We start from the raw sequence: 23,100 nt of genomic DNA, 5'->3' as shown, positions 1-23,100 counted from the left end.
TGTGGTGATCTAGTAAAGGTACTTAGAATGGGTATATTAAAAAAAAAAAAAAAAAAAGCAAAACAGCTAGCTATTCTCTTATTTTGCTAGGGTTGGGGAAATAGATTAGCATAAATAACAATCAGACCTTGTGTTTTTCAACATATCTTTCAAAAAATGCAGAGGACAGACATGAGAGTACATTGCAGTAGCATGGACTGGCAGAGAGTTTGAAGCCAAAAGAGAGGAGTGAAACAGCATCTGATCTGCTTCAGCCTGAACAAGCAGTGTGCTGAAGCATCTCATTCTGCACTTCCACTGAGAGCCAGAGGTCAATGCTTGCTTGTGAACACCTTCTGTCCTCTGAAAACAGCTAGTAGGGCTGTCCTCAGCATTTCAGAATTTTAAAATATTTTTTGTATTTTACTTAATGTCATATGAATCGGACCTGGCATATACATATGGATAAATAAGCTTGACAAATACGTGCTGCATACTGAGTACAGTTTACCCCAGTCTATCCTCAGGGTAACACTGTAAGCTGTAAATGGTTTGATCACGGGTCTTAGCTGAACCAGAAGCTTAAGCTTTCCAATTTCAATATTGCTGGTTTTCAAATCACTTTAAATCAAAGTTTTTCAAGTTTAGTAGGAAATGTTTTAAAACGAAACACACTGCCCAAGTAATTTTTTAATCAGTCATTGATCAAACCTAAAACATAAGTTCTACAGTAAAATTCAGATGATCAGGGATGCTCTGCTCAGAATCACACTTTTGTCCTTACTCACATGTTTAGAGAATTGAATGGGATGTTGCATCAGGGGAAGATTGCAGTGTCTTCTGGCATCACATAAGGGTCATGCTGATGGTGGGACGTTATTGCTTGATCTTTTACTCACTGCAGCCCAGCCCACAGACAATAAAGCCTGCGACAAGCTGTACGTGGGGACTGCACGTCGTGAGCGAGGCCCCGCACATTGGCGGTGTCCAAACCAGTGGGATGTCCCAGCCTGTAGCCAGAAACCTGCTCCTGCGCTAGCAGGGGCTCTTGGCCAAAGGAAGGCACCGGGTCAAACTCTGTGTGTGCTCAAGAGTGATTATGAATGGAGTACTATTACTGGATCAAGTACACCTTTTACAAAAATATACAAACTTTAGTTAGCATCCTTTTTCCTTTTACGTGTACGCCTTTCAAAAAGCCTTTGCAGAAGGCTTTGAACAGACACGGCGTATGAGGTAAGATCGTGGTCAGAAAAAGATACTCAGTTAAAAAATAGAAAACAGAGGTTAAGAGGGAACAGCCAGTTCCTGCAGCGTAGGGAGGCGACCAGTGAAATTTTTCAGGAGCTGGTGCTAGGGTCTGTACTTGTCAACATGTTCAGAAATAACCTGGAAAAGGTGGTAAGGAGGTGACAGAGCTTGCTGATGATACTAAGTTATTCAGATTTCTAAGCATGAAGCCTGATTGCAAAGAAATGCAGAACTATATGAATCTGGGTATCTGAGTGATAAAGTGGCAGATGAAATTAACCAAAGATAAGTGGGCGTGATGTACATAAGAAAAAACAATCTTGCTTTCACATGTAAAATAAAGTGTGAAAAGGCTGTTGGCTGATCACTACTACCACAAAGAGGGATCTGAGTGTTGTGATGCACGGGGTTGTGAAAGTGATCACAGGCATGAGCAGTGCAAAAAGCAAATCCAGTGTTAGGAATTACCAGGAAAGAAATAAAAAACAAAATAGAGAACACCATGATAACTCCACATAAATCCATAAACTACCGACATCTTTTATACTATGAGCATTTCTGATCCTTTCCTGTCAAAGGATGCAGCCAAACTGGGAGGCACACTGTGAGGGGCAAAAAAAGGATCAAAGGAATTTCAGGGAATGAGAGGAATGTATGAGGGGTGAGTGAGGAGGGAGGTCAAGGCTCTGCAGACTGAAAAAGGCGTGACTTTGGGGCTATATGATAAGAGATCTACAGACTTATGAAAGACACACGTGTGAGGATCAGTTGTGTATGTCTTTTCCAGTTCAAGTAGGGGCCTTTGAATGAAGCCAAGAGGAGCACAATTTGGAACAGGAAAAGGAGACTGCTCTTCATGCAGTGGATAGCAGATCTGTGAAGCTCTGTGCCGGAGGATTTTGGGGATTTAAAAAGTTTGCACAAAGCCTTGAAAGAGAAATGAAGTGTAGAAATGGCCTCCATTGTGGGAAGCTCCCGAGCTGATAATAATTGGTGACTGGGGGAGTATTAGGAGGAAGTATCTGAAGTTAGTCCTGCTCTTACTCATCCCCAGCCACCTGCTTATGGTCATTGTTGAGACAGGATATGGGGTAGATGGATCCTTGGTCTTATATCCACATCTGCCAGTATTTTCTCTTCCTGTTTTCCCTCTAATCAACTCCCCTCTCTCCTTAAAAATGTTTCCCTCCATTCTTTCTCATCCTTTCCTTGTTTTCTGCTTGCTTGTTTCCAGTCCCTTGCTCCAGTCAGCCCAGAGCTGCTCTCGGACCCCTACTTGCAGTGAAGCTGAAAAGAAATAATCTTGAAAAACACAATCTCAGTGTAGCAATAACTCTTTCATCTCCTCCACTGATCACTGGCAAATGGAAATGGTGTTAGTTGTTCTTCCAGCTTGTCAGCAAGACAGGGGGTATTAAGGACTGTGTAAATAGATAGTAAAGAGTTACTTCTTTCTACAGCCAAGAGGATCCAGCCAGGACAGCAAAGGAAAGGAAGGGAATTTTGGTATTATGAGGGGTAAGCTGTTGGGGATACCTGGATCTTGGAATGCTATAGTTCTACGTTATGGATGGAAGTCTAGTGAGCTAATAGCAGTGACTTGTGCATGAAAAATTACTTTTGCCAGAAAGGTCTGAACAATATCTTGGACTTTATATATAGGGAACATAGACTGGAAATGGCAGGAATGGAATGCAAGAGTGGACATTGTGTGTAGACTTTTCCTGGCCTTTCTCTTTAGCTTTCTGACTGCTCAACCAAATCAGAAAACACCCCTTCCTTTCCGTACTATAGACTACTAAAATCAAACACTTTTTCCCACTGAAAGACATTCTAGGTGCTTGTGGAAACCTCATGCTTTACGTGATAATTCTGTAGTTCCAGCCAACATCCAGCTCCTCTGTGGAGGACATGGTTGTCACTTTTGGACCGAGAAAGTGGAGGCTGAGTCACAGTGACTGCACGGGTGATGAGAGTGATTACAGTCTAGCAAAGGAGGGAAAGGAGGCGGACAAGAAGGAAGGAAGGAAGGATTGGCTGAAATATGATGGTATTCTGAGTTCATGAAGAATGTTAAGCAGTGTGAAGCAGGAAATTGAGGGTCAAGAGGCAAAATATAATTATCTGATAAGAAACTCAAGGTGAGAAAATTTCAGGTCACCTCAGGATGTGCAAACACCTGAAAAATTACTTTCAAATACCGTTATATTCCCTAATGGCCAGAGGTCTCAAGTACTGGCAAAGAAGTTGGAAGCAAAATATGGGTTTTGGTGACCCTCAGTCTCAGACATTTGTATTTTTTGTTATGAATAGCTGGTGTTGCAGGGTGCTCAGGTGTGCAAGATGTAGAAGTGATTTTTTCCTGTGGAAATACGAGCACAGGCTGATGAAGGGTTGAAAGGTGGGATAGGTAAGGCTGCTGTTGACCTTACTGCTTCTTTTGAGATAGTTCAGGTCAATCAGCTTTCTGTGGTAGCATACTGGAACAGTTCAGGGCAAGTCATAATGTTTGGAAAGGATGAACATGGAAGGGGAGCACTATCCATTTATCTGCATGTAGATAATCATATTATTGCACGTAGATAATAGCAAGAAAAGCAGTGTGCAGCTGTCAAACACTTTCTTTTTCTATAGAGCAATATACCCTACTGTTTTTAAAGATGTTTACCAGGATGACGAGGCATTCAGGACACTAGGGATCTCCCCTAAAGAATGCACTTTCCCTTGAAGTATCCCCCTCAATAAGGACACAGAGCATCCTACAAAACAGAAAACAACTCAGTCCTCACTCTGGCAACTGAGCAGTGCATCCGGGCCCCAACCCAGCCTAATGTGTGGAGGCCACTGAGAAATCTTCCAGCCACCCTGCATCTCATCAGTGAGTAACTTCTCAGCACAGTTGATAGGGCCCTTGGTCTATAGTTGCTCCTGCACTGGAGACAGAGGTTGAGGAGTAGCAAAGGAGAATTACTGCTCTCTAAGAGTCATGAGCATGTCTGAGGTGAAATGGGCTGGTGATGTCCCGTCTGCTTTTGGTGGGCAAGTGTTGACACTGCACTGGAAAGCAGTAGGGACCAGTGACAGTGAGAGCGGAGGGGTGAGTAAGACACACAGAGGAGGAACCTGCACCACTTTCACCAGGATTTGTTGTTTGGCATTCCTTGCTAAGCTCCTAAATAAATAAACAAACTACAATATATGATGTAAAATGTATCCAGCTCCTACCATTTGTAGAAGATTTCTTCCTAGCCACAGTAACCCTCATACTGGGGAAGGTGCTTTGGATGAGTGCCCAGCTGGCTGCAGACTTGCCACCAAAGGCAGCAGGGCCAACATTTCAACCTCTAACTGATCCTTTTTGACCTAGAGCAGGAACACTTGGACCATAGCTCCTTAAAATCATAGAATCACGTCCACAGCCAAAGCTTGTGGAGCATGCTGGCAGTGAGCCAGCACATGTTCTCCACCTCCACCCTCACAGAGCATGTTTCAAAATCTGTACATGCTCCCTGCTACTATTTTCCCTGTTTCCTGCCTCAAATTGACTCAGTATTTCCCCGGACACGTGGCTATGCCAGCCCTGTGCTACCAATCGCACGGTGCTAGACACTGAGGTGTGGAGCAGACAAGACCCATGTCATTCAGATTTTTTTGAGAACTTCCAAGTGGAAAACAGTTCCTATACATTCTTTACAATTCCAGGAATTTCCAGAGTTCCTGTTTTAAAGTTAGTGTTGTCACCATCACCTCCTGAAAGATGTGAGTCACCCCAACGTGAATTTGTAATAACATTGGCCCGATGCTGCTTGGAATTAATTGCTGCACTAAAAAAAGGATAGACACTGAGAAAAATGTTGTGCCTGCCGTTAACTGTTCTCTAAAACAGTCACCGTCAGTGACAGGGTGGCTTCCTCTTGCGCCTAGTACTGGTGCAGTTGCCAAACGCTACCTCAGTAAATAAAAGTGTGATTGAGGCTGTGAGTGGCTTTGCCAAGAGGAATGCTTAGAAAATTGAATGGGATGTTGCAGGAGGGAAAGATTGCAATGGCCTCTGGCGTCACACAGGAGGGTTTGGGAGGAAGGAGCCGAGAAGGTGAGGAGACAGAGGATGAGCATCTTTCCAGCTGATGTGGGGATTGAGGCTCTTCCACTGGTATTTGTCACTGTACTACTTGAACTGCAAACTGCAGAAGTGTCTCCAGGATGGGGAAGATGATGTGTCTGGACGAGCTGGGTCTAAGGCTTTCATTTAGGACCATCTGTCATACAGAGGGTCAAGTCTGTCCTGTGAATACTTAGACAAATCCCTTACCTCAGCTCCTGTGCTCAGCTATAAATCACTGGGGTGACAACAAAACCTCTTTTCTTCTGAGGCCAGTAGTTTCATAGGCAGGACTTTAGCTTGGAGCTGGGTTGTAGTTTGATTTCAGTGAAATACATCAAGATGACATGAAGTACACTCTTACCCTGGAAACTTTTCCCCGTCGATAGTTATAAATATACCACACTATTGTGCTTGGCATGCTGTATGCTAATAGAGGTGAGGGCTCTGAAACTCATTAGGAAGGGGAGCGGGCTGCACAGCAGAGTGAGGACAGTGTGAAGCTAAGGTTGATAACCACGGCCTTGTCCAGAATAGGCCATGGGAGTTTTCTTATCTCGCTTTGGCAGGAGGTGCTGCTAGCTTCCTGTGCGAAATCAGGAGCATATGCTGCTTTCCTCTTGTTGTTTGGCTTCCTCCGCTACACAAGACTGTTCCCAGCACTGTGATTATCTTTGCATCTTCAAACATGGCACACTCTGCTTCCTCAAGGGCTTGATGTATTCTTGAGAAGCAAGCTGGCTCCCCTCCCCCCAGCCGCTTCTCGAGGGCCCCCGCCGGTGACAGCTCCACACATCCCCTTTTATAAAGCTCAACTTGCTTCTGATTGCATAAAACACCCCCAGCCCTTCCAAAGAAGCACACATTCCCCAGGGTACGGCTGGTGGGCAGGTCTGCTGGCAGAGCTCGCCCCGTGCTCCGCGCCCAGGCAGGCAGCGCATCCTGCCGGCTCCCCGACCCCCCGCGCCAGCACAGCCATTCTCGCCTCCTGACCCCCGCACCCAGCTTCTCCCAAAACCCTCGGGAAAATTAATGGCTTCTGGTTTCACAAAGGAATAGCCAGTTTCTCAGGGTCTTGACACAAAGGGCGAAGCGTGCCTGTGCAGGCGGGTGTGTGTGTGCGTGCACACAGGCAAGCACGCACACCAGCATGCACGCAGGCACATGGAAAAAACTACTTAGGAGGTGAGAAACCCGATTGCTTCTCCCAGTGCTCAAGTGAGGCAGCGGAGTCTGATTACCTTGCTCTGAGGTTGCGTAATGTTTGTAGACATACGTTTGCACACACCCTCCATTAGCATTTATTATATAGGACCTTTACACGTGCGTAGTCGCACCCACAAAGTAGGGACGTGGAAAGGTCTGCAGGGAAACAGGTGTAAGAAGTGCTTAGAAATGTGCTGGCAGATAACAGCTTGTTTATGAATCTCTGCGCACACTGTGTGCTTTTTCATTAACCTGGCGGTAACCCTGCTGTAAGCTTTCCTGAAGATGCAAAGCAATCAGGCTCATCCCGCAACAAAACATTTCAGGAATTCATGTGCTCCGGAGATATCTGGACTAAGACTCTGACATCCAAAATGCAGTGGGATTTCCCATGGGCAGTTCTTCCTACAAATAGGATACCCTTGCTATTTTACTGAGTGGATAGTTTGAAGTAACTTGTAAATTCTTTGCAAAGCAAAAAAATGCACAGCTGATGTTATCTGAGGACACATGCAACGAAACATCAATTGAATTAACAGGAAGATGCTTGTGTATTTTGGTCCCAGCCAGAGTAAATTTTTATATTTTCATTTTTCTCTCTTTCCAAGCATCTGTACTTAACAAACATTTGGTTTGATGACTACATCTAAGTTTTTTTCTTTTCTCTTACTGTTACAAAATGCCTGTTAGAAGCTGAGGTCAGGTTGGGAGGCAGGACCCTTAATTACTCCCATTTGTCCCTTCCCCATCTCTACCTGATGCTGCTGGCTTAAGTAGTGACTTCACGTGGCACTGCTGGCAGCAGCAAGGAGCAGGATGACTGAGTACTAACCCAAGTAACCAGCTCAGGAGGCTGGAGGTGGCTTGTGTGTTGTCCCTAAGCTGTGTTAGTGTATTTGAGGTTAAAGTGAGGGCATTTGGCAGCTGAGGAGAGAAAGCATCTGGTTCTGCATCCAAAAGGATGAGTCTGAGCCTTGTCCTAGACTTTGCCTGGCAGCCGTACTGCAACTGATTTGTAAATGTTTGCTGATCCAGCAGCCCGTGGAGCCAAAGTGGTGTGTACCACAGTACTTGCATCTCCCGCTGTGTACCGTGGGCTGTAGGCTAACATATCCTCAGCTTGATTGTGGCTCCGTTTTTTATTAAAACCACGGACAATAGCTATTAAGTGTATACAATTTTCTACATTAATTGCATTAACATTGTAATTGGCAGTTTGGAGACAGTACGATATGTAAAGTCAGTAGAGTTTGCATGTGTGACTCCAGGGCTAGTATTTCATCTAGGGTTTTACAAGTGTTTTTCTTGTTATTGTGATGTTATTGTAATTATGATGGTAGTTTGTATTATGTTGTTAATGAGTAATCAGCACCTCATTTTGCTAAGCATCAGCAAAGACATAACACTGTCCTCATCCCTGAGACATTGCAACCTAAATATATAGTCTTTTCCAAGGAATTCTGAGGAAGAATATAGTAACAACTAAGTCTGGAGGCTCCAGAGATGCAAGAAAGGAGATTAAAGATGTTTTTCAGAGATGCACAAGCAGTTCCTGAATATGCATTATACCTTCTTTCTGTCCTTTACCAAAATATGTTTCTCTGTAAGGACTTTTATACTAAAGAGCACAAATTTTCAGCATAGAAATAAACATATTCATTCAGTGGGGAAAGGAAAAAAATAATTAAAATGACTTTTTTAGTATGGGGGAAATGAGATTCTGGGGTCTCTGTCTTCCTGTACAGAGATTGCCCAAATATCCAGTCACAGGGATGTGCCTTTGAGTCTGCCTGATTGTGTGCCTACAGTACTGGTATCGTTAAATAAGTTCTGATATATGCTATGGCATGGAAATGTTATCAGCTTACCAACATTACCATGTCTTCTGTGTTCTAGTCTTATTACAGAACCAGACTTCTTAAAGCATTAAAGGTGCAAAGTAAATGGCATCTACCTTTCTGAACAATTTTGAACCATTTTTTCCTACCTGAATGCATCATCTGTCTTACTGCAGCTGTCTTCCATCCACCCTAGCCTCAACAATCATCAATGGAAGCTGGCTTTGAAACCAGACTCTGGAAGAAATGGTTGTGTAGACAGGGCTGTTGCTCCTTGTCCTCTCTCTATGCATGAATGACCATGGCCTGCTCCTGTGTTTGGGCTTTTTCAGCTCACTGACCCTCTCAATGCACATTAAGAAACTTGGACAGACAATCATGTATCTGTGCTAATGATTACAGCCCAAGTTAGTTTACATATCTTCATTTCTTTAAGCTGTAATATCTGCTAAGATGCTGGCCAGTTTGACGCATAGCTGCACAATTAAACATGTAAAGTTAGTGTACTATTGATATTATAAACAACACAAAGTTTAAGCAAACTGCACAGTTAGCTGGAGGGAAATGAACCTCATTCTTTGGTCAGGATTGCATCACATGCCGTTATCCAGTCACTGGGCTTTAAAGGTCCTTTCTCTAAACAACTGATATACATGTCAGAACTATTTGATTACAGATACTACAGTCATTATCTTTCAAATCCATGGAAGATCAAAGGAACATACCGTATTTGAAAGAGCTTGACCCTGCTGAAGGGTTGAGCTCTACTGATGAAGCTGGAATTGAACAAGCAGCAACTAATTTTTGGATGAAAAGCAAAACTAGATAACCTCAAAGTAGAACAGGGACAGACAGCATTTAAGAAGCATTCCAATGTGTTTATTTCCATGTGTACCAAATTAGGCTTTGGGAAACAAATTAGCTCTACCATGACCACACCTGAATGTTCTGATTACAAGCCAATTTGTTGCATAAGGCAAAAGCATTTTTTTCCCTGAGATTTCCATTCATTAGCATGACTTTGATTTTTTTTTTCAGATTAAATGAACATTTAAATCCCTTTGGCAATTGGGTACAGTTTTGTTTAACTTTGTTTTGCTAATTTACAGGATTATGGTTATTTTTACTGTGTGTCTTGTTATTGAACCTCAGTATTGATATTTTGCCATTTAGTAAACTGAACTAAAGAAAACATTCAGAAATGAGAACTTGCATCATTTTTCATGATAACAGAAAGAACCTGGACACAGTGAAACAGCATCCAATCCATTATGGAATGGATCTTGAACCAAATATAACTTGTCTTGAATTTAAGCTGAAAATAGTATGAACTCATGTTTGAAGCCAAGCCTGAGCCATGGCAGTGGCTGAAAACAGGAGCACTGGAAATGGGATATTGGTCTAGGCTCAGACTGTAAATTCTGACCTCCCAGTCCACGGTGGGCTAAAGGTTAACACCGACTTCAGAAAGCTAATATTCAAAGAGGGGCTGTGGAAGTCGATCCAATCATCAGGCTCGAAACCTCAAGATTTAACAAAAAGTAACTGTACTTGCCTGGTCATCACAGCACCTGAATTTTCCCTGACTGATCACTGTTTCTAGAAGAATTGTTTTGTCTTGTGTGTTGAATGTTTCAGTCTGTCACCAAATCAATACAATTTTGATTTTTGTTGTCTTCAGGCATGGCTTTTGCTCTTATACTGAAGGATCTTTCATCCTGAAAGCTGGCAGCAACATAGGAAACAGGATCCAGAGCGTCACTGAGCGAATGGCTGTAATAGAGGGCAAAAATAAGGTATGCTTCCTAGGAGCAGATAACCTTTCTGTGTGACATCATGTGTTGAAAAGGAACTGTAAGATGCCATCAAGGTAACAGTGAAGAAGACAGTGTTTTTATATTGTTTAGATTTGAAGAGCTGCATACATGCAAATCACTTTCATACTTGGTATTTATCTACTGAGATGTAGAGATGTACTTATTTCTTCATGCAGTCACATTAAGGTAAGTCACACGCCAGGACAGCGTATCACTGGGATTCCCTGTATCTGCTTTCTTAGAGCTTGTCTATAGTAACTTGGGTCACCTCAGGAGCACAGGGGCAGGGTTCCAGGCCATCTTTGTTTCACTTTGTGACATTGCACAATTTCCTGTTGTTTTTCCTATGAGAATTAAACAATTTACTCTCATTAGAGAGTTTATTCACAGATGTGGTCCTAGATTATTAGATGACCAGGTCTTTTCTTGCAATAAAAAATTTAAAGGGCCAAATGAATCTAGATTACAGAAGCAAAGTTTAAGAGAGATCTCAGTCAGAGACAGCAAGGTAGGATTCACCCCAGCGGCACTAACTACCTAAGCGTTAAGTGTCTAGTCCAAGATAAGCATCCCTTTATGAGCCATGGGGAGATGCAGGCACTTCTAAAGGACGAGTAGGCCTGTAGTCTGAGTCTAACATGGGAGAGAAAGCCAATGAGGTTAACTTGCCAAGGGCCATGGAGTTTTGTCCATCAGTTAAAACCTTCAGATCAAGATGTTTGACTAAAGGATGCCCTAGATCATCTGCACTGCCCTGGCTTAGACATGACACTGATTTAGTGTGGTTGGGTAGCCTGTGCTACAGAGGAGCTCAAGTGAAGTTGCGCAGTAGCACTGTCACTGCATCTGGTTTCACAGGCTGGTTTGGTTTGTGGCAGTAATGGCTGAGGAGGTTATAAATTTTAAAGCCTGCCTTATTCTAGGCCTGTTGTTTCTAAGGACACTGAAACACTTTTTGTAATTCTCAGGGCACTGGGGATATAGATCTCCTTTCCTTGATGGCTGCCTTCAGTCTTCTGCATATGAAAATGGGTATAAACTGTAATTATTCTCCTGTTAGAGCCCTTTCACACACCGCAGAATAAATAGGGCTTTGTGTGCAGCCAAGAATCAGGCCTGGGACTGCATTTTCTCCTGCTGTTGTATTATGTAGAAAATACCACAGGTGTTCGTGGCACCATTCCAGTGCATGGGAACGGGCTGGATCCCAGCAAGGCATTTGCTCTATTTAGCTGGCCACCTCTATGTGCTTAAAGATCAAGGCAAAAATGGGAGCAAACAGCTTCCTAGGGGAGGCTATCGTAGGAAAGCACATGAAAAATGAGACATAAGGAGGGATTTGAAGGAGGAAAGGGAAATCATTTCAGGCACAGGAGGGGGAATGATGAAAAAAAGGTGATAAGAACCAGTTATTTTCCAGAAGGCATCTAGCCATGCTATGGGTGAAGTTCTACCTGCTCACAGGGTGCAAAAGGAGCTGCTTAAAAACCAGATCTCATTCCCCTTGTGTGCCATGCATTTTGGAGACAGCGGAAGAGGAGTGGCTGAAATGTCAAAGCAACTTCCAGTCAACAGCAAATAAATTCCTCCCTTGAGGAAGATGCTAATAATGGGTCCTTGCAGGAGAACTGCAGGTTTTGTTTGAAGTCTTTGGCAAGCAGCAGCCCTTTTTTAAAAATGTGCCCAGAAATGAACCAAGGAATGGTCTCTGCATGTGTTGTGTGGAAAGTTTTGCAGTGAAACTTGATGGTTCTCCTTCGTGTTCCTTGTCATCATGCTGTTTAGTTCAGTTAAGAAAGGTTTACCTTGCATTGTTTTATTCCTCCTGGTCCCTATGGGGAAGGGGAGGTTAGGGAAACAATCTCTTTACTCAGCTTTTTCACAACTATTCTAAGGTTTCTTAATTTCTGCTGCTCTTTCATAGCTTTTCAAGCACAGCTGGAGATTGCTATTGTAAGTAGAAAATGCTCTCTAAGCCTGGGTTCCTGGCCAAGCTGTGTTGTATGATTTGTGCAATCACAGCTGCTCTAGAGCATCCAGGATCATATTTTTTTTCCTGTGGGAGACTATAGCTTTTCACTCTGCAGTCCAAGAGTCATTCTTGGTCTCCCAGAGCAAACTCAAAGGGACACAGCTCAGACAAAACCCTTCCTCATCTGCTGGGATATTGTAAGACTGTTAATAGCACTGAGCTCCCTGACTGCAGCACGTCATCACAAGTGTCTGGCTCCGATGGACCGCTACCGTGAGCAGTTGTGCTGCTGCAGACAGCTATGGACAGCTCTCTGAGGCGCTTCCGCATCAATGGAGTCCTGCTATCTAAACAGAGTGTCTACCCCACTTCCACAGCCAAGCATAGCAGGCATGGTCAAAACAACCTCAAAGTTCAATGGAAACAACAAAGACGTAGGAGACAAAGCAGTAGGAAATGGATGAAGAAACTCAAAAAGTTGCACATTTGGGTTAGCATGAAAGGAGAAATGGGGGTGACCACAGGATGAGATTATTGTAATCAAGGGAAGAGGTGAACAAGGAATGGTCAAAAGGTTTCTCTTAGCAATGGAGGTAGCTGTTTTCACCTTGCTTAAAGACATTGTGCCAGTTCCACCCGTTTCCTGGATGTGCAACATCTGAGTCTCTCCAGTCTGGCTTTTCGCTGTGGTAGGTTGATTGGTTGTTTGTTTATCTGTGGTTATCAAGGTAGCCGCAAGTATATTTTTAAAGCTAGAAAAACCTCGAACCCTGTGTCTGTGTGGCTAAAGTAATGCCGGAAGCCTGTGCTACATTATTCTTCTGGTGACAGAGAAACCGTGACAACAAGTGTTTAGTAACATTTCCGCTGAAGCCTCTTTAAATGGACATTGAGAAACTCAAGTGGTATAATGGAAGAACTTTGTAACATAAGCCATAATACTTAATCATAAGACAACTCTTGAAGTCATATGATTCCCACACCCAAAGTTTTCATTCTCATTTTGTTGGACATTTCAGTGACTTCCTTCAAAGTTCTGGTATTCTTAGGCTTATCATGTAAACAGGTCACAGTCACTAGGTCACAGTCCTTCTCCTGTCATTCAGCTGCTAAAAACCATCACTTCCTAGTGTTCCCAGCTAAAGCCAACTGCTAGGTATAACTCAGGGCCAATACTGATGATGATGATGATGATGATGATGATGATGATGATGATGATGATGATGATGATGATGATGATGATGATGATGATGATTCTTATTCTTAGCATAATCAGTGTCCATTAAAATGTCAATTTGTGAATTACCTGCAATAATCAGGTACAAAGAGGTGGTGTATTCATTGATATCAGTGCATACATATCAGGCAACTGTTCTCTCCTGTGTGTGCAGGCACACACTGGTTTATCAACAGCTTTGAAAGAAGGAGTCAGTACTCCTTGTACAGGGCTAGAAGGGACAGGGAGCTGTAGGAGAGGTGGACAAAGATCCTGGGCATGGAGAATGCACAAAAGAGCACTAAGATGGATGAGAGAGAGTAGGAAGCACTGACCAAGAAGAAAAGATGATAAATCCAAGGGAAGGAGATAGTAGGCTGGAGGGCAATTGAGTACTGGGAAAAAATGGAGGGAGTGGGACAAAACCCCCTTGTTTTTGGGAAGTAACCTACTAGAGCCACATTCTTGAGAACCTGAAATGGAACAGGCAGTCCCTGACTGCCCTGTCCCTCTGCTGCTAGCAGATGTTGGGGTCCCACTGACAATAACAAGTACTGTGAAAGCTGGGTCTGTATCACAATGCATGCCTCCAGGAATTGTGTATGAAGAACAGTAATGCATGAAGTTGTGGTTTATCATTCATCTCTGTATGTGTATGTTTATGTATGTATGTATGGCCTTGTTTTCCACTGTAAAAATACCTTACTGACACAAGTTTTTAGTGGTCCCTTCTCTTGTGAATGTCAAAGCCACTTGACTTCAGGAAAATGGAAAGTAATGTCCCTGTAACAGGATTCTGCAAGACCAAACCTGGGCTTGCCCTTGGCCATCTCTGGTTTGGCTGGCAGCAATGCTGACATGTGCTGACTGTGGATTGTGTTAAAAACCATCCCTGTCCAACATAAAGGTGAAGTGCTAGATAGTCAGAAGAGTCAGTCCTTCCTGGACCTGACTGATAAGGTGTGACCATGCAAAACAGGAGGGGTCCGTCTCTCCTGCATCTTCTATGACCAAGACTTAAACCTCTAGCTCTCTTCCATGTCCCCTCATTACTGATGAGAGGAGGAAGCCTGTGTTGTGCCTATTCTCAGTCCCTACATGTGCCAGCTGTCTGGCCAGGACATCTGTGCTGATTGGCCATCTGGAACCCAAAGCAGAAGAGAGAGCTGTTTAGCTCACTACAGCAACACTCATTTAGATCTTTCTCCTCTACCCAAGAGCTGGTTTTCATGAAATGCGTGAGATCTTATGAGCTTTGAGTTGTCTGTCAATTCTGGTTGAAACTGGGCAATGGATTAAAAAATTGCTGAGTGCACGGGGGAGGAGAGGATACTGGCAGACAGAGGGACAGATTGGTAGACAGATGGACAGACAGACAGACAGTGTCATCTTCCTAGGAAGCCAGGCTAAAGATAGCAGTGGGAGCAGAGCTTGCCTCTCTTCAGCATGTTATAACTTCTCCTGGGGCCCTCCTGAGTGCTACTAGAATCGCTGTCAACACTTATAAGCAGATCGCTGGGAAGTGCCAGCTGAGCCGAGCCCTTGGTGAGATTAAAACCAGTGGAACTTGGCACCCGTCTCTGCCAAGCTGCGGCCCCCTCCAGCTCCTGGAATCGATCCCCTCCCTTGGTGCGCTAGGGAGGTGCGAATCGAGCACTGCCTCACCCTACCTACAGCCCTGGGGAGGAGGGCAGGGAGTGCCCGTGGCATGGCTCTCTGTGTGTGACCTCCTCACGGGCCAGCTGCACTCAGCCTCACGGCCTGTTTGAGGCAGACAACACGGGACGCAGAGGGAAACCACAGCTCTGCTTGCTGCACAGCGGTGACTTGCCTGTCTGACCCCAAGGGGGAAGAGGGTGCTGTCCTGCACGTATTCGTGTCCTGCTACTGAAGATATTTTGGTGTTTCTTTGTGACGGTCCTGAAGGTGAAGCATGTTGTCCAGATGTTTTGCACTGATGCTCCTTGCCAATATGTGAGACATGCATACCTTCGGCATAAGCAGGCCCATCAAATGGTGTACTGCCAATATTTCAATATAGATCTTCCTAAATAATATTGCTTTAGCCAAAGATAAATTTAAGGGGGTGAGGATTTAAAAGCGTAACTAGGAGGGAATCAACAATATTTGGCAGATGTGCAATAACCTGCTTAATGTTGAGAGGGCGATATTTTGCTTTTTAAATGTATGGGCTCTTTTGAGAAGTTAGGACAGCAATCTCTGAATGGAACATGTTTATGCGAGCATCTGCAGAGGCCTTCTTAGGAGTCAGGCAAGAGTCAAGTTGCCACCATTTTCCGAAAACCCTTCTTGCTTCTCTGCTGTCAGCTGGAGCAGTAAGGATCCTCTATCTAAGCTACTTTGAGACAAGAGATATTCAAGAAGATGCTCCAGGGGAAAAACTAGCCCACCCTGGCTCTAAGGATGATTGTGCTGGTTTCTTTGCACTCTTTCCCCCCCCTGGTCTTTTCCTCATCAGTTTCCACCACAAACAAATCTTTTTTGCTCTTCCATCTCTCAGAATTTCTGCTTTATGGCTCTTTTATTTGCTGGCAGAATCAGCAGCAGCATGGGATTTGCTTCCCTAGCCCCTGGCTTTCAGATGAGCCTGTAGAGTAGTGCTTCAGCTGAGCTGATGGGTACAGAAAGGAGGAATAAAGGATCAAAGCTTTGGTGGTAAATGGGGTTTGTGGACAGTTGATGCTCAAGATGCCGAGCATGCCAGGAAGAATTTGCCCTGTTCTGTTGGATCATGGCAACTGGATTCAGACTTTCCATATCTAATCCAGTCTGCAAGTCTCTGTCGCGAAGCCAGACAATACGAGGCTGCGAGAACTTTTTCTCTTGCTCCTTTTTCAGTAACAGCTGTGTAGAGGAACCACGCAGCACAGACTGATCTCAAACAGCCATAATTTGCTCAATAAACAGCAACGTGCCAGGCTTGGTTTTGTACACACTGCCTCTCTGGTGGGTTTTGGCTGGCATCCACAATGCAGCACACAGACTGCACCACTGGAGGGCTCACAAACTATTTAAAGAGATGTTATCTTATCCTTATGACTAATTTATAAGCTAAAAGATTTATGCAGAGACATGTTGTCTCTAAAATATTCTGTTCTGTTGCAAAGTCAGTCTTGCTTTATCCTAGACGCTATGGCTTTCTCTGCCTTAGTCAAGTAAACATACCAATGACTGCTTGCTGGCACTAAGGCCCGTGCCTTATCTCCCTTGCCCTCCAAAAGATGTTGGTTGCATGGAAGTTGCCTGTTGGAAGTGATCCTTGGCTTGCACTAGAGGAGTATTTGGGACAGTGCAAGTTGGTCAAAAGGAAAACAATGCTGGGGAAAAGCTAACAGTTTAAATTGCTGAGTTTCAGTACCGAGGAATGTTCTCTAGGGCCATTTAACACACACGAAAAAGCACAATCTGTAAGCACTCTGCTCAGTAACCGCAGTCATACTGCATTAGTGTAACTGTATATATTGTAATAAAAGTAATACATCATAGTGGGCTGGAGCAGTAAAAGTCAGAATGAACAAATTTTCATTAAGAACTGATAGCTGATAAAGTCAGGACAAAATACAGTTTGATACTACTAAAACCTTTCCAAACCATTGGAGTAATTGCAGGAGGAATAACTGACATGCATTTTTCAGGCTCAGAAATGCTCTGGTTCTGGATATGGTAGGATAAAGACAGGTGTCCTGGAGTTAGAGAAGAGCTTCATTCTCCTTCACCGTGCTTTTTAGGTCACTGTTCCTACCTGGGCAAAGTTGCTATGAGGTAATACCCATTAACACAAAAAAGGGTAATTTTGTGGTAGACAGTCTGGGACGGCAGAAGCGGTGTTTAACCACCCACATTAGCCTTCTGGCAGATGTTACGGGACTTCCTTCTATTCTGAATTAGTGTTGGTAAAACGGCTGCAGGAATCGCCGTTCTGGGCCCTGTGTCCACACTTTGCAAAATTATGTTTAAAAACTGGAAGGAATTCAAAGAGAATGACAAAATATAGACAGGGCTGGGCCCACGCTTTATAATTAGGAATTTGTAGAGGTCAGCCTACTGAATTTAGCAAAACAGCAACATGTTTTTTAAGGGCTGTAATTACCCATCCGGTATTACTGAGCCTCTTTCATCTCACAGAAGAGCCAAAAAGGTAGGCTAGAACAATTCTGGCTAGAAATAAGGTGTATTTTGCTAGCAGACAGGTAGTTGACCACTGAGACAGCTTAACAGGGTAGAGGTGCTGTTAGCATCACCTGTAGTCTTGAATTTGCCATAGGATGGGTTTCTAAAAAGAATAAGCCAAAATGAAACAATTTGACTCCACTGTGTTTGGTTGAGTAGTAGGAAAAGTAATAGACTCTTTCTACAAAAGAATGTTCTGGGAAAACAGAAGATCTATATTATTTAGGGATTCAACAGGGAGTTTGGGGATAGCCATGAAGTCTCTGAGAAGGAAACATAGAAACAGTGCAAATGTTCAGCCAGTGTTTACGTAGAAATGTAGGTATCTGGTCCTTAATTTTTGATGACTCATCCTCTTGTGCTTGTCTCTGGACTCCAGCAATCAGGCCGACTTAAAAGAATGTAGTAATTTCACAAAAAATTATTTTGAAGATTTTTAGAAAAGCCAAGTAATTCCAAACAATGGGATTCTGCAGCAGTACAATTTCCTTTTGTCGCTGCCTCAGCTTTGCCTGTAGCTCCAGCCAAAGCATGTTTTACAGAAGTAAAACAGAGACAGACAGAAAATTAAGCTGCCAAGTTGTATCTGAGAGCATGTCCCACTGCTAAGCTCCGTGTGCATGCCCCGGGTCTCAGCTCCATATCAGAATGACACCTCAGTTGCTTCTGTATAACTTTCTTCTTCCACTTAGTACCCAAGTCATTAGACCATGGCTTTCCATCACCATGAAGATATAACTCTTATTACTATGATGCTTTTTATTTTTCTAATGGTACGTTGGGTGTTGTTTGTCTCTGGCCTTCCAACATCTCATCCTGCAAGTCATATCATTTAGCGAATATTTTAGTGTGCTGAACCTCTTAAGGTGGCGATAGAATACAATGTAAAGAAAACTGACATATTAATATTTAATAATAGGAATGTTACATCCAAGAGGAGGAAATAGTCCAAAAGAGGATGAGTAAGTGTCTCTTTTTCCCCTATCCTTTCTCACCTGATACGTATGTGAGAAAACGAAAGAGAAATCAAATGCATTTAGCGCCAACAGGGATACTTTTTTCCCAGCATTATCCAAATGCCTGAGGCATGCCTCACCTATTCCCTTTGCAGTTCAGCTCTCCTGTAGGCTGCCTGTCTCCTCAGGTGGTAAGCTTCATGTTTTGTAGCTTATAATTACATCAGCAGCAAGAGGTAAATCAATCTGAAAGGCGCTTTCAAAGATTTTTGGTTATGATGGCTCTGATAATGTCAGGGTCACCCAAGGAGCTTGTTTCCTGTTATTCTTCCACTCTTTCCAAAGCTGTATATGGTGACATCTTCTTTAAACAGCCCCAGTGGTGCTCATCACTGAATGAACAGAGGGAGTGGATCACGGCACTGTCAGTGGTGACTTAGGAGAAAGAGAAGGGAAGCTTTAAATGAGTTCCTGAGCAAACCAGAGCTAAACCTCTTCTTTCTTTTGCAGACTGCTAGCACTCTCGTTGTAGCTGAAACCAAATCTTCTGGAATCTACAGCTGTGTGGCATCCAATAAAGTGGGAAAATCTGAAAGAAACATCAGCTTTATTGTAACAGGTAAGATCTAGTCCCCACTAGAGCTAAACATGTTTTCTGGTCCTGTGATTGTAACTGTTAGGCTGTTGTGGCTTTTTCATATACCACAGTTTGGCAATTGTTGTAATGTGTGCACATGTAAACTCATATCATGCTTTTGGGTGATCCTGGAAGGGATTTTCACAGCAGCTGGTCTGAATTTCTAAGGACACCAAACTGGTGAATGACTCATCTCTCCATCAAGTATCCAGCATGACACAAATTGCTCAGAAATACAGCAGCCTGTAATTCCCTCTTTTAAATCACGTAGTCTCTGCAGTCGTTCCGTACATGAAATTTTACTGTCTTTTCATACACCAGTAAGCCAATTCCATGTGTGACATTGACAGTGTCTGCAGTCGCATCCTGTGGCCAAACAGGAGGTCTCACCACATGGTGTCCAGAGCAGTGCCAGCACCTGCAGGCAGTATGGTGCCAGAGGAGAGATGTCTGGGGGTACTCGGGCAGCCGCTCACAGTTCTCGGGGGCTATGGCAACTTTTAGGTGGAAAAATATCAGGGTGCAAACTACAGAGTTCTGTTCCCTTTTCTGACAAAGGCAACCTTGGATGTCATTTAGGGCATGACACCGAGACTTGTGTTAGCTGCACATGTGATTACGCTTCCAGTTATTTTTCCATTAATGGATGTGTTTATATGTTTTCAGGTTCAGAAACAAATTATTAAATGTTTGACTTCCAGAATTACTGAAAAAAACCCACAATGAGTTTTTGAGAATAACTACTGCATGATTTAGCAGTATAATGTCTGCACATGCCATTACAAAGGATTTGTTTTCTGGCAAAAGATTTTATTTTGGTTTTGTTTACAAAGCGGTAGTTCATAGAGCACTTTGGCTGATGAAAGATTTCAGGGTAGATCATTAAAGAAATGTAATTCATTCAGAAACATGAGAAAAGACAAAAATATTAAAATATTCTGATAATTTAATCCCAAAATCATAATCTTGATGCTAAAATGGAAAAATAATTTTAATGTATCCCTTTTAATTTTTGCTTCCTTATCTGTTTTTTTTTCTTAATCTTTTGCTTATCATTCTGATGAATGATTTTAGTGAGACTCATTCTGTTACTATACTGAGAGATATCAAAAAATTATAGATACACACTCACTACATTTGGTTAAAAAAAAAAAAAGAAAAGTTCTTTGAAAAATGTCCCCCCTCCACATTTTGTGAATGAAAATACGTGGGTTTTTTAAGTATTCTGACTAGCTGTAATAGAATCATAGAATCCTAGAACACCAGGTTGGAAGGGACTTCAAGGATCATCTGGTCCAACCTTTCTTGGCAAAAGCACAGTCTAGACAACATGGCCCAGCACCATGTCCAGCTGAATCTTAAAGGTGTCCAGTGTTGGGGAATCCACCTGGGGAAATTATTCCAATGGCTGATTGTTTTCATTGTGAAAAATGTTCCTTTTGTGTCCATTTGGAATCTTTCCAAGAGTAACTTATACCCATTACCCCTCATCTTTTCTATGTGACTCCTTGTAGAAAGGGATTCTCCACCTTCTTTGTATCCACCCTTTAAATACTGGAACATGATGATAAGGTGTCCCCTAAACCTTCCTCTCTCAAGGCTGAACAAACACTGTTCTCTCAGCCTTTCCTCATATGGCAGGTTCCCAGTCATTCGATCATCTTTGTGGCCCTTCTCTGGACCCTCTCCAGCCTGTCCACACCTTTTTTGTGTAGCGGGGATGGCATCAAGTTGGCTTTCTTTGCCACAGCTGCACATCGTTCGCTCATACTGAGCTTGTTGTCCACCCGGACCCCCAGGTCCCTTTCCACAGAGCTGCTCCCCAGCCAAGTAGAGCCCAGCCTGTGCTGCAGTCCTGGATTATGTTTTCCCAGATACAAGACCTTACACTTGTCCTTGTTGAACTTCATAAGGTTCTTGTTAGGCCACTCTTCCAACCTACCCAGGTCTTCCTGCAGGGTGGCTCTCCCTTCCAAAATGTCCATTTCCCCACCCAGTCTGGTATTGTGAGCAAATTTCATCAGAGTACACTTGATCCCATCATCCAGATCACTTGTGAAGATGTGACATGGTGTTGAGCCCAATATTGATCCCTGAAGGACCCCACTCATGGCAGGTTGTGAGTGTGAAAAGGAGCTATTTACCACCCCCCTCTGTGTGGCCTGTCAGCCAGTTCCCCACCGACCACCTGGACCACTTGTCTAGGCTGTAATGCATCAGTTTCTCTAGGAGGAGGCTGTCGGAAACCACATCGAAAGCCTTGGAGAAACCCAGGTAGACAATGTCCACTACCTGCCCCACATCAAGTAGGCATGTTACTTTATTGTAGAAGGTGATGAGGTTTGTCAAGCACGATTTGCCCTTGATGAATCTGTGCTGGCTTTTCCCAATCATGTGCTTCCTTTGACTTGTGATAGTCCTCAGGAGGATTTGTTCCATAACTTGCCCAGGGATTGAAGAAAGACTGATGGGCCTATAATTTCATAAAGTCTCCTTTAAACCTTTCTTGTAGCTGGGGTGACATTAACCTTCTTCCAGTCTTCTGGGATGTCCCCTGATCTCCATGACTTCTCATAGATTATAGAGAGTGGCCTCTCCACGATGTCAGCCAGGTCTCAACACCCTCAGATGGATATTGTCAGGGCCCATCAATCTATAGTGGTCAAGCTCCTGTAATGGCTCACATACCAGCTCTTCCTTCACTGACGGGTCTGTGTTTGCATCAAACTGGATTTTTGCTGCCAAGGCCTGGGGCCCTACAGTGCTGGTAGAGCCAGAGGTGAAGAAAGTGTTGAGAACCTCTGCCTTTTCAGCGTTGTTGGTGACTAATTCACCTCTCCTGCTTAACAGCAGGCCAATATTTTCCTTCTGTTTCTGCTTGTTGTTTACATACCTGAAGAACCCTTGTAGTTTCTGACATCTCTGACCATTTTTAATCTGAGCTGAGATACCACTTTTCTAACTGCATCTTTGCACACCCTGGCTATGCCCTTGTAGTTCTCAATGGGTATTTGTCCACTTCTCCACCTCTAGTATGCTTCTCTTTTAGTTTTGAGCAGACTCAGAAGCTTGCAGTTAAGCCAAGGGAGTCTCCTGGTCCACCTTCTTCCCTTACCTTTAACGAAGATGAACTGGTTTTGTGCTTCCAGGAGAAAGTTCTTGAAAAACTCCCAGCACTCACTAGCTCTTTATCCTCCACGGAAGCTTCCCACAGAATCCCTCCCAACTGAGCTCTGAGTGAAATTTGCTCTTCTAAAATCTGAAACTTTTGTCTTAATACTAACCTTCAGCATGCTCAGTAGGATCCCAAGTTCCACAATATTGTGATCACTGGAGCCGAGGCTGTCACTAACTGAGATGTTACAAAGTGCGTTTGTGGTTAGCAAGTCCAGCAGTGCCTCATTCCTGGTTGGCACATCTAACATTTGTGTGAGGGAGCAGCCCTCTGTGCATTCCAGGAACTTGATGGATGGCATGTGAGCTGCTGTATTGTTCTTTCAGCAAATACCTGGGTAGCTGAAGTCACCCATAAGAACCATGTTCTGTTGACCTGAAGCTTGCTTAACTGACCCAAAATCTGCTTCGTTGGCCTTAGCATCTTGGTTTGGAGGTCATAGAATCATGGAATCTTTTAAGTTGGAAAAGACCTGTAAGATTAAGTCCAACCATTAACCCAGCACTGCCAAGTCTATCACTAAACCATGTCGCTAAGCACCACAACTGTATGTTTTTTAAACACCTCCAGGGATGATGATTCTACCACCTCCCTGGGCAGCCTGTTCCAATGCTTGACCACCCTTTCTGTGAAGACATTTTTTTCCCTACACTATTTAAACCTCCCCGGGCGCAACTTGAGCCCGTTTCCTCTCATCCTGTCACTTTTTACCTGGGAGAAGAGACCGAGCCCACCTGCCTACCCCCTCCCTTCAGGCAGC

The 23,100-nt window shown here is 43.6% G+C and overlaps 1 protein-coding gene across 2 annotated transcripts in view; it reads left to right on the top strand.

Annotated features, from left to right (window-relative positions):
* The window catches only part of FLT1 (fms related receptor tyrosine kinase 1), a 117,863-nt gene that overhangs the window by 44,026 nt on the left and 50,737 nt on the right, over positions 1-23,100 (top strand). For both annotated transcript variants that reach the window (XM_037376963.1, XM_037376964.1), the window contains exons 11-12: positions 10,058-10,172; positions 19,039-19,147. In XM_037376963.1, coding sequence (XP_037232860.1) covers positions 10,058-10,172; positions 19,039-19,147 — 224 coding nt within the window. The remainder of the gene's footprint in view (positions 1-10,057; positions 10,173-19,038; positions 19,148-23,100) is intronic.

Source organism: Falco rusticolus, chromosome 2 (genome assembly GCF_015220075.1).
Source record: "Falco rusticolus isolate bFalRus1 chromosome 2, bFalRus1.pri, whole genome shotgun sequence".
Lineage (NCBI taxonomy): Eukaryota > Metazoa > Chordata > Aves > Falconiformes > Falconidae > Falco > Falco rusticolus.
This window is presented reverse-complemented; position numbering and strand designations above follow the sequence as displayed.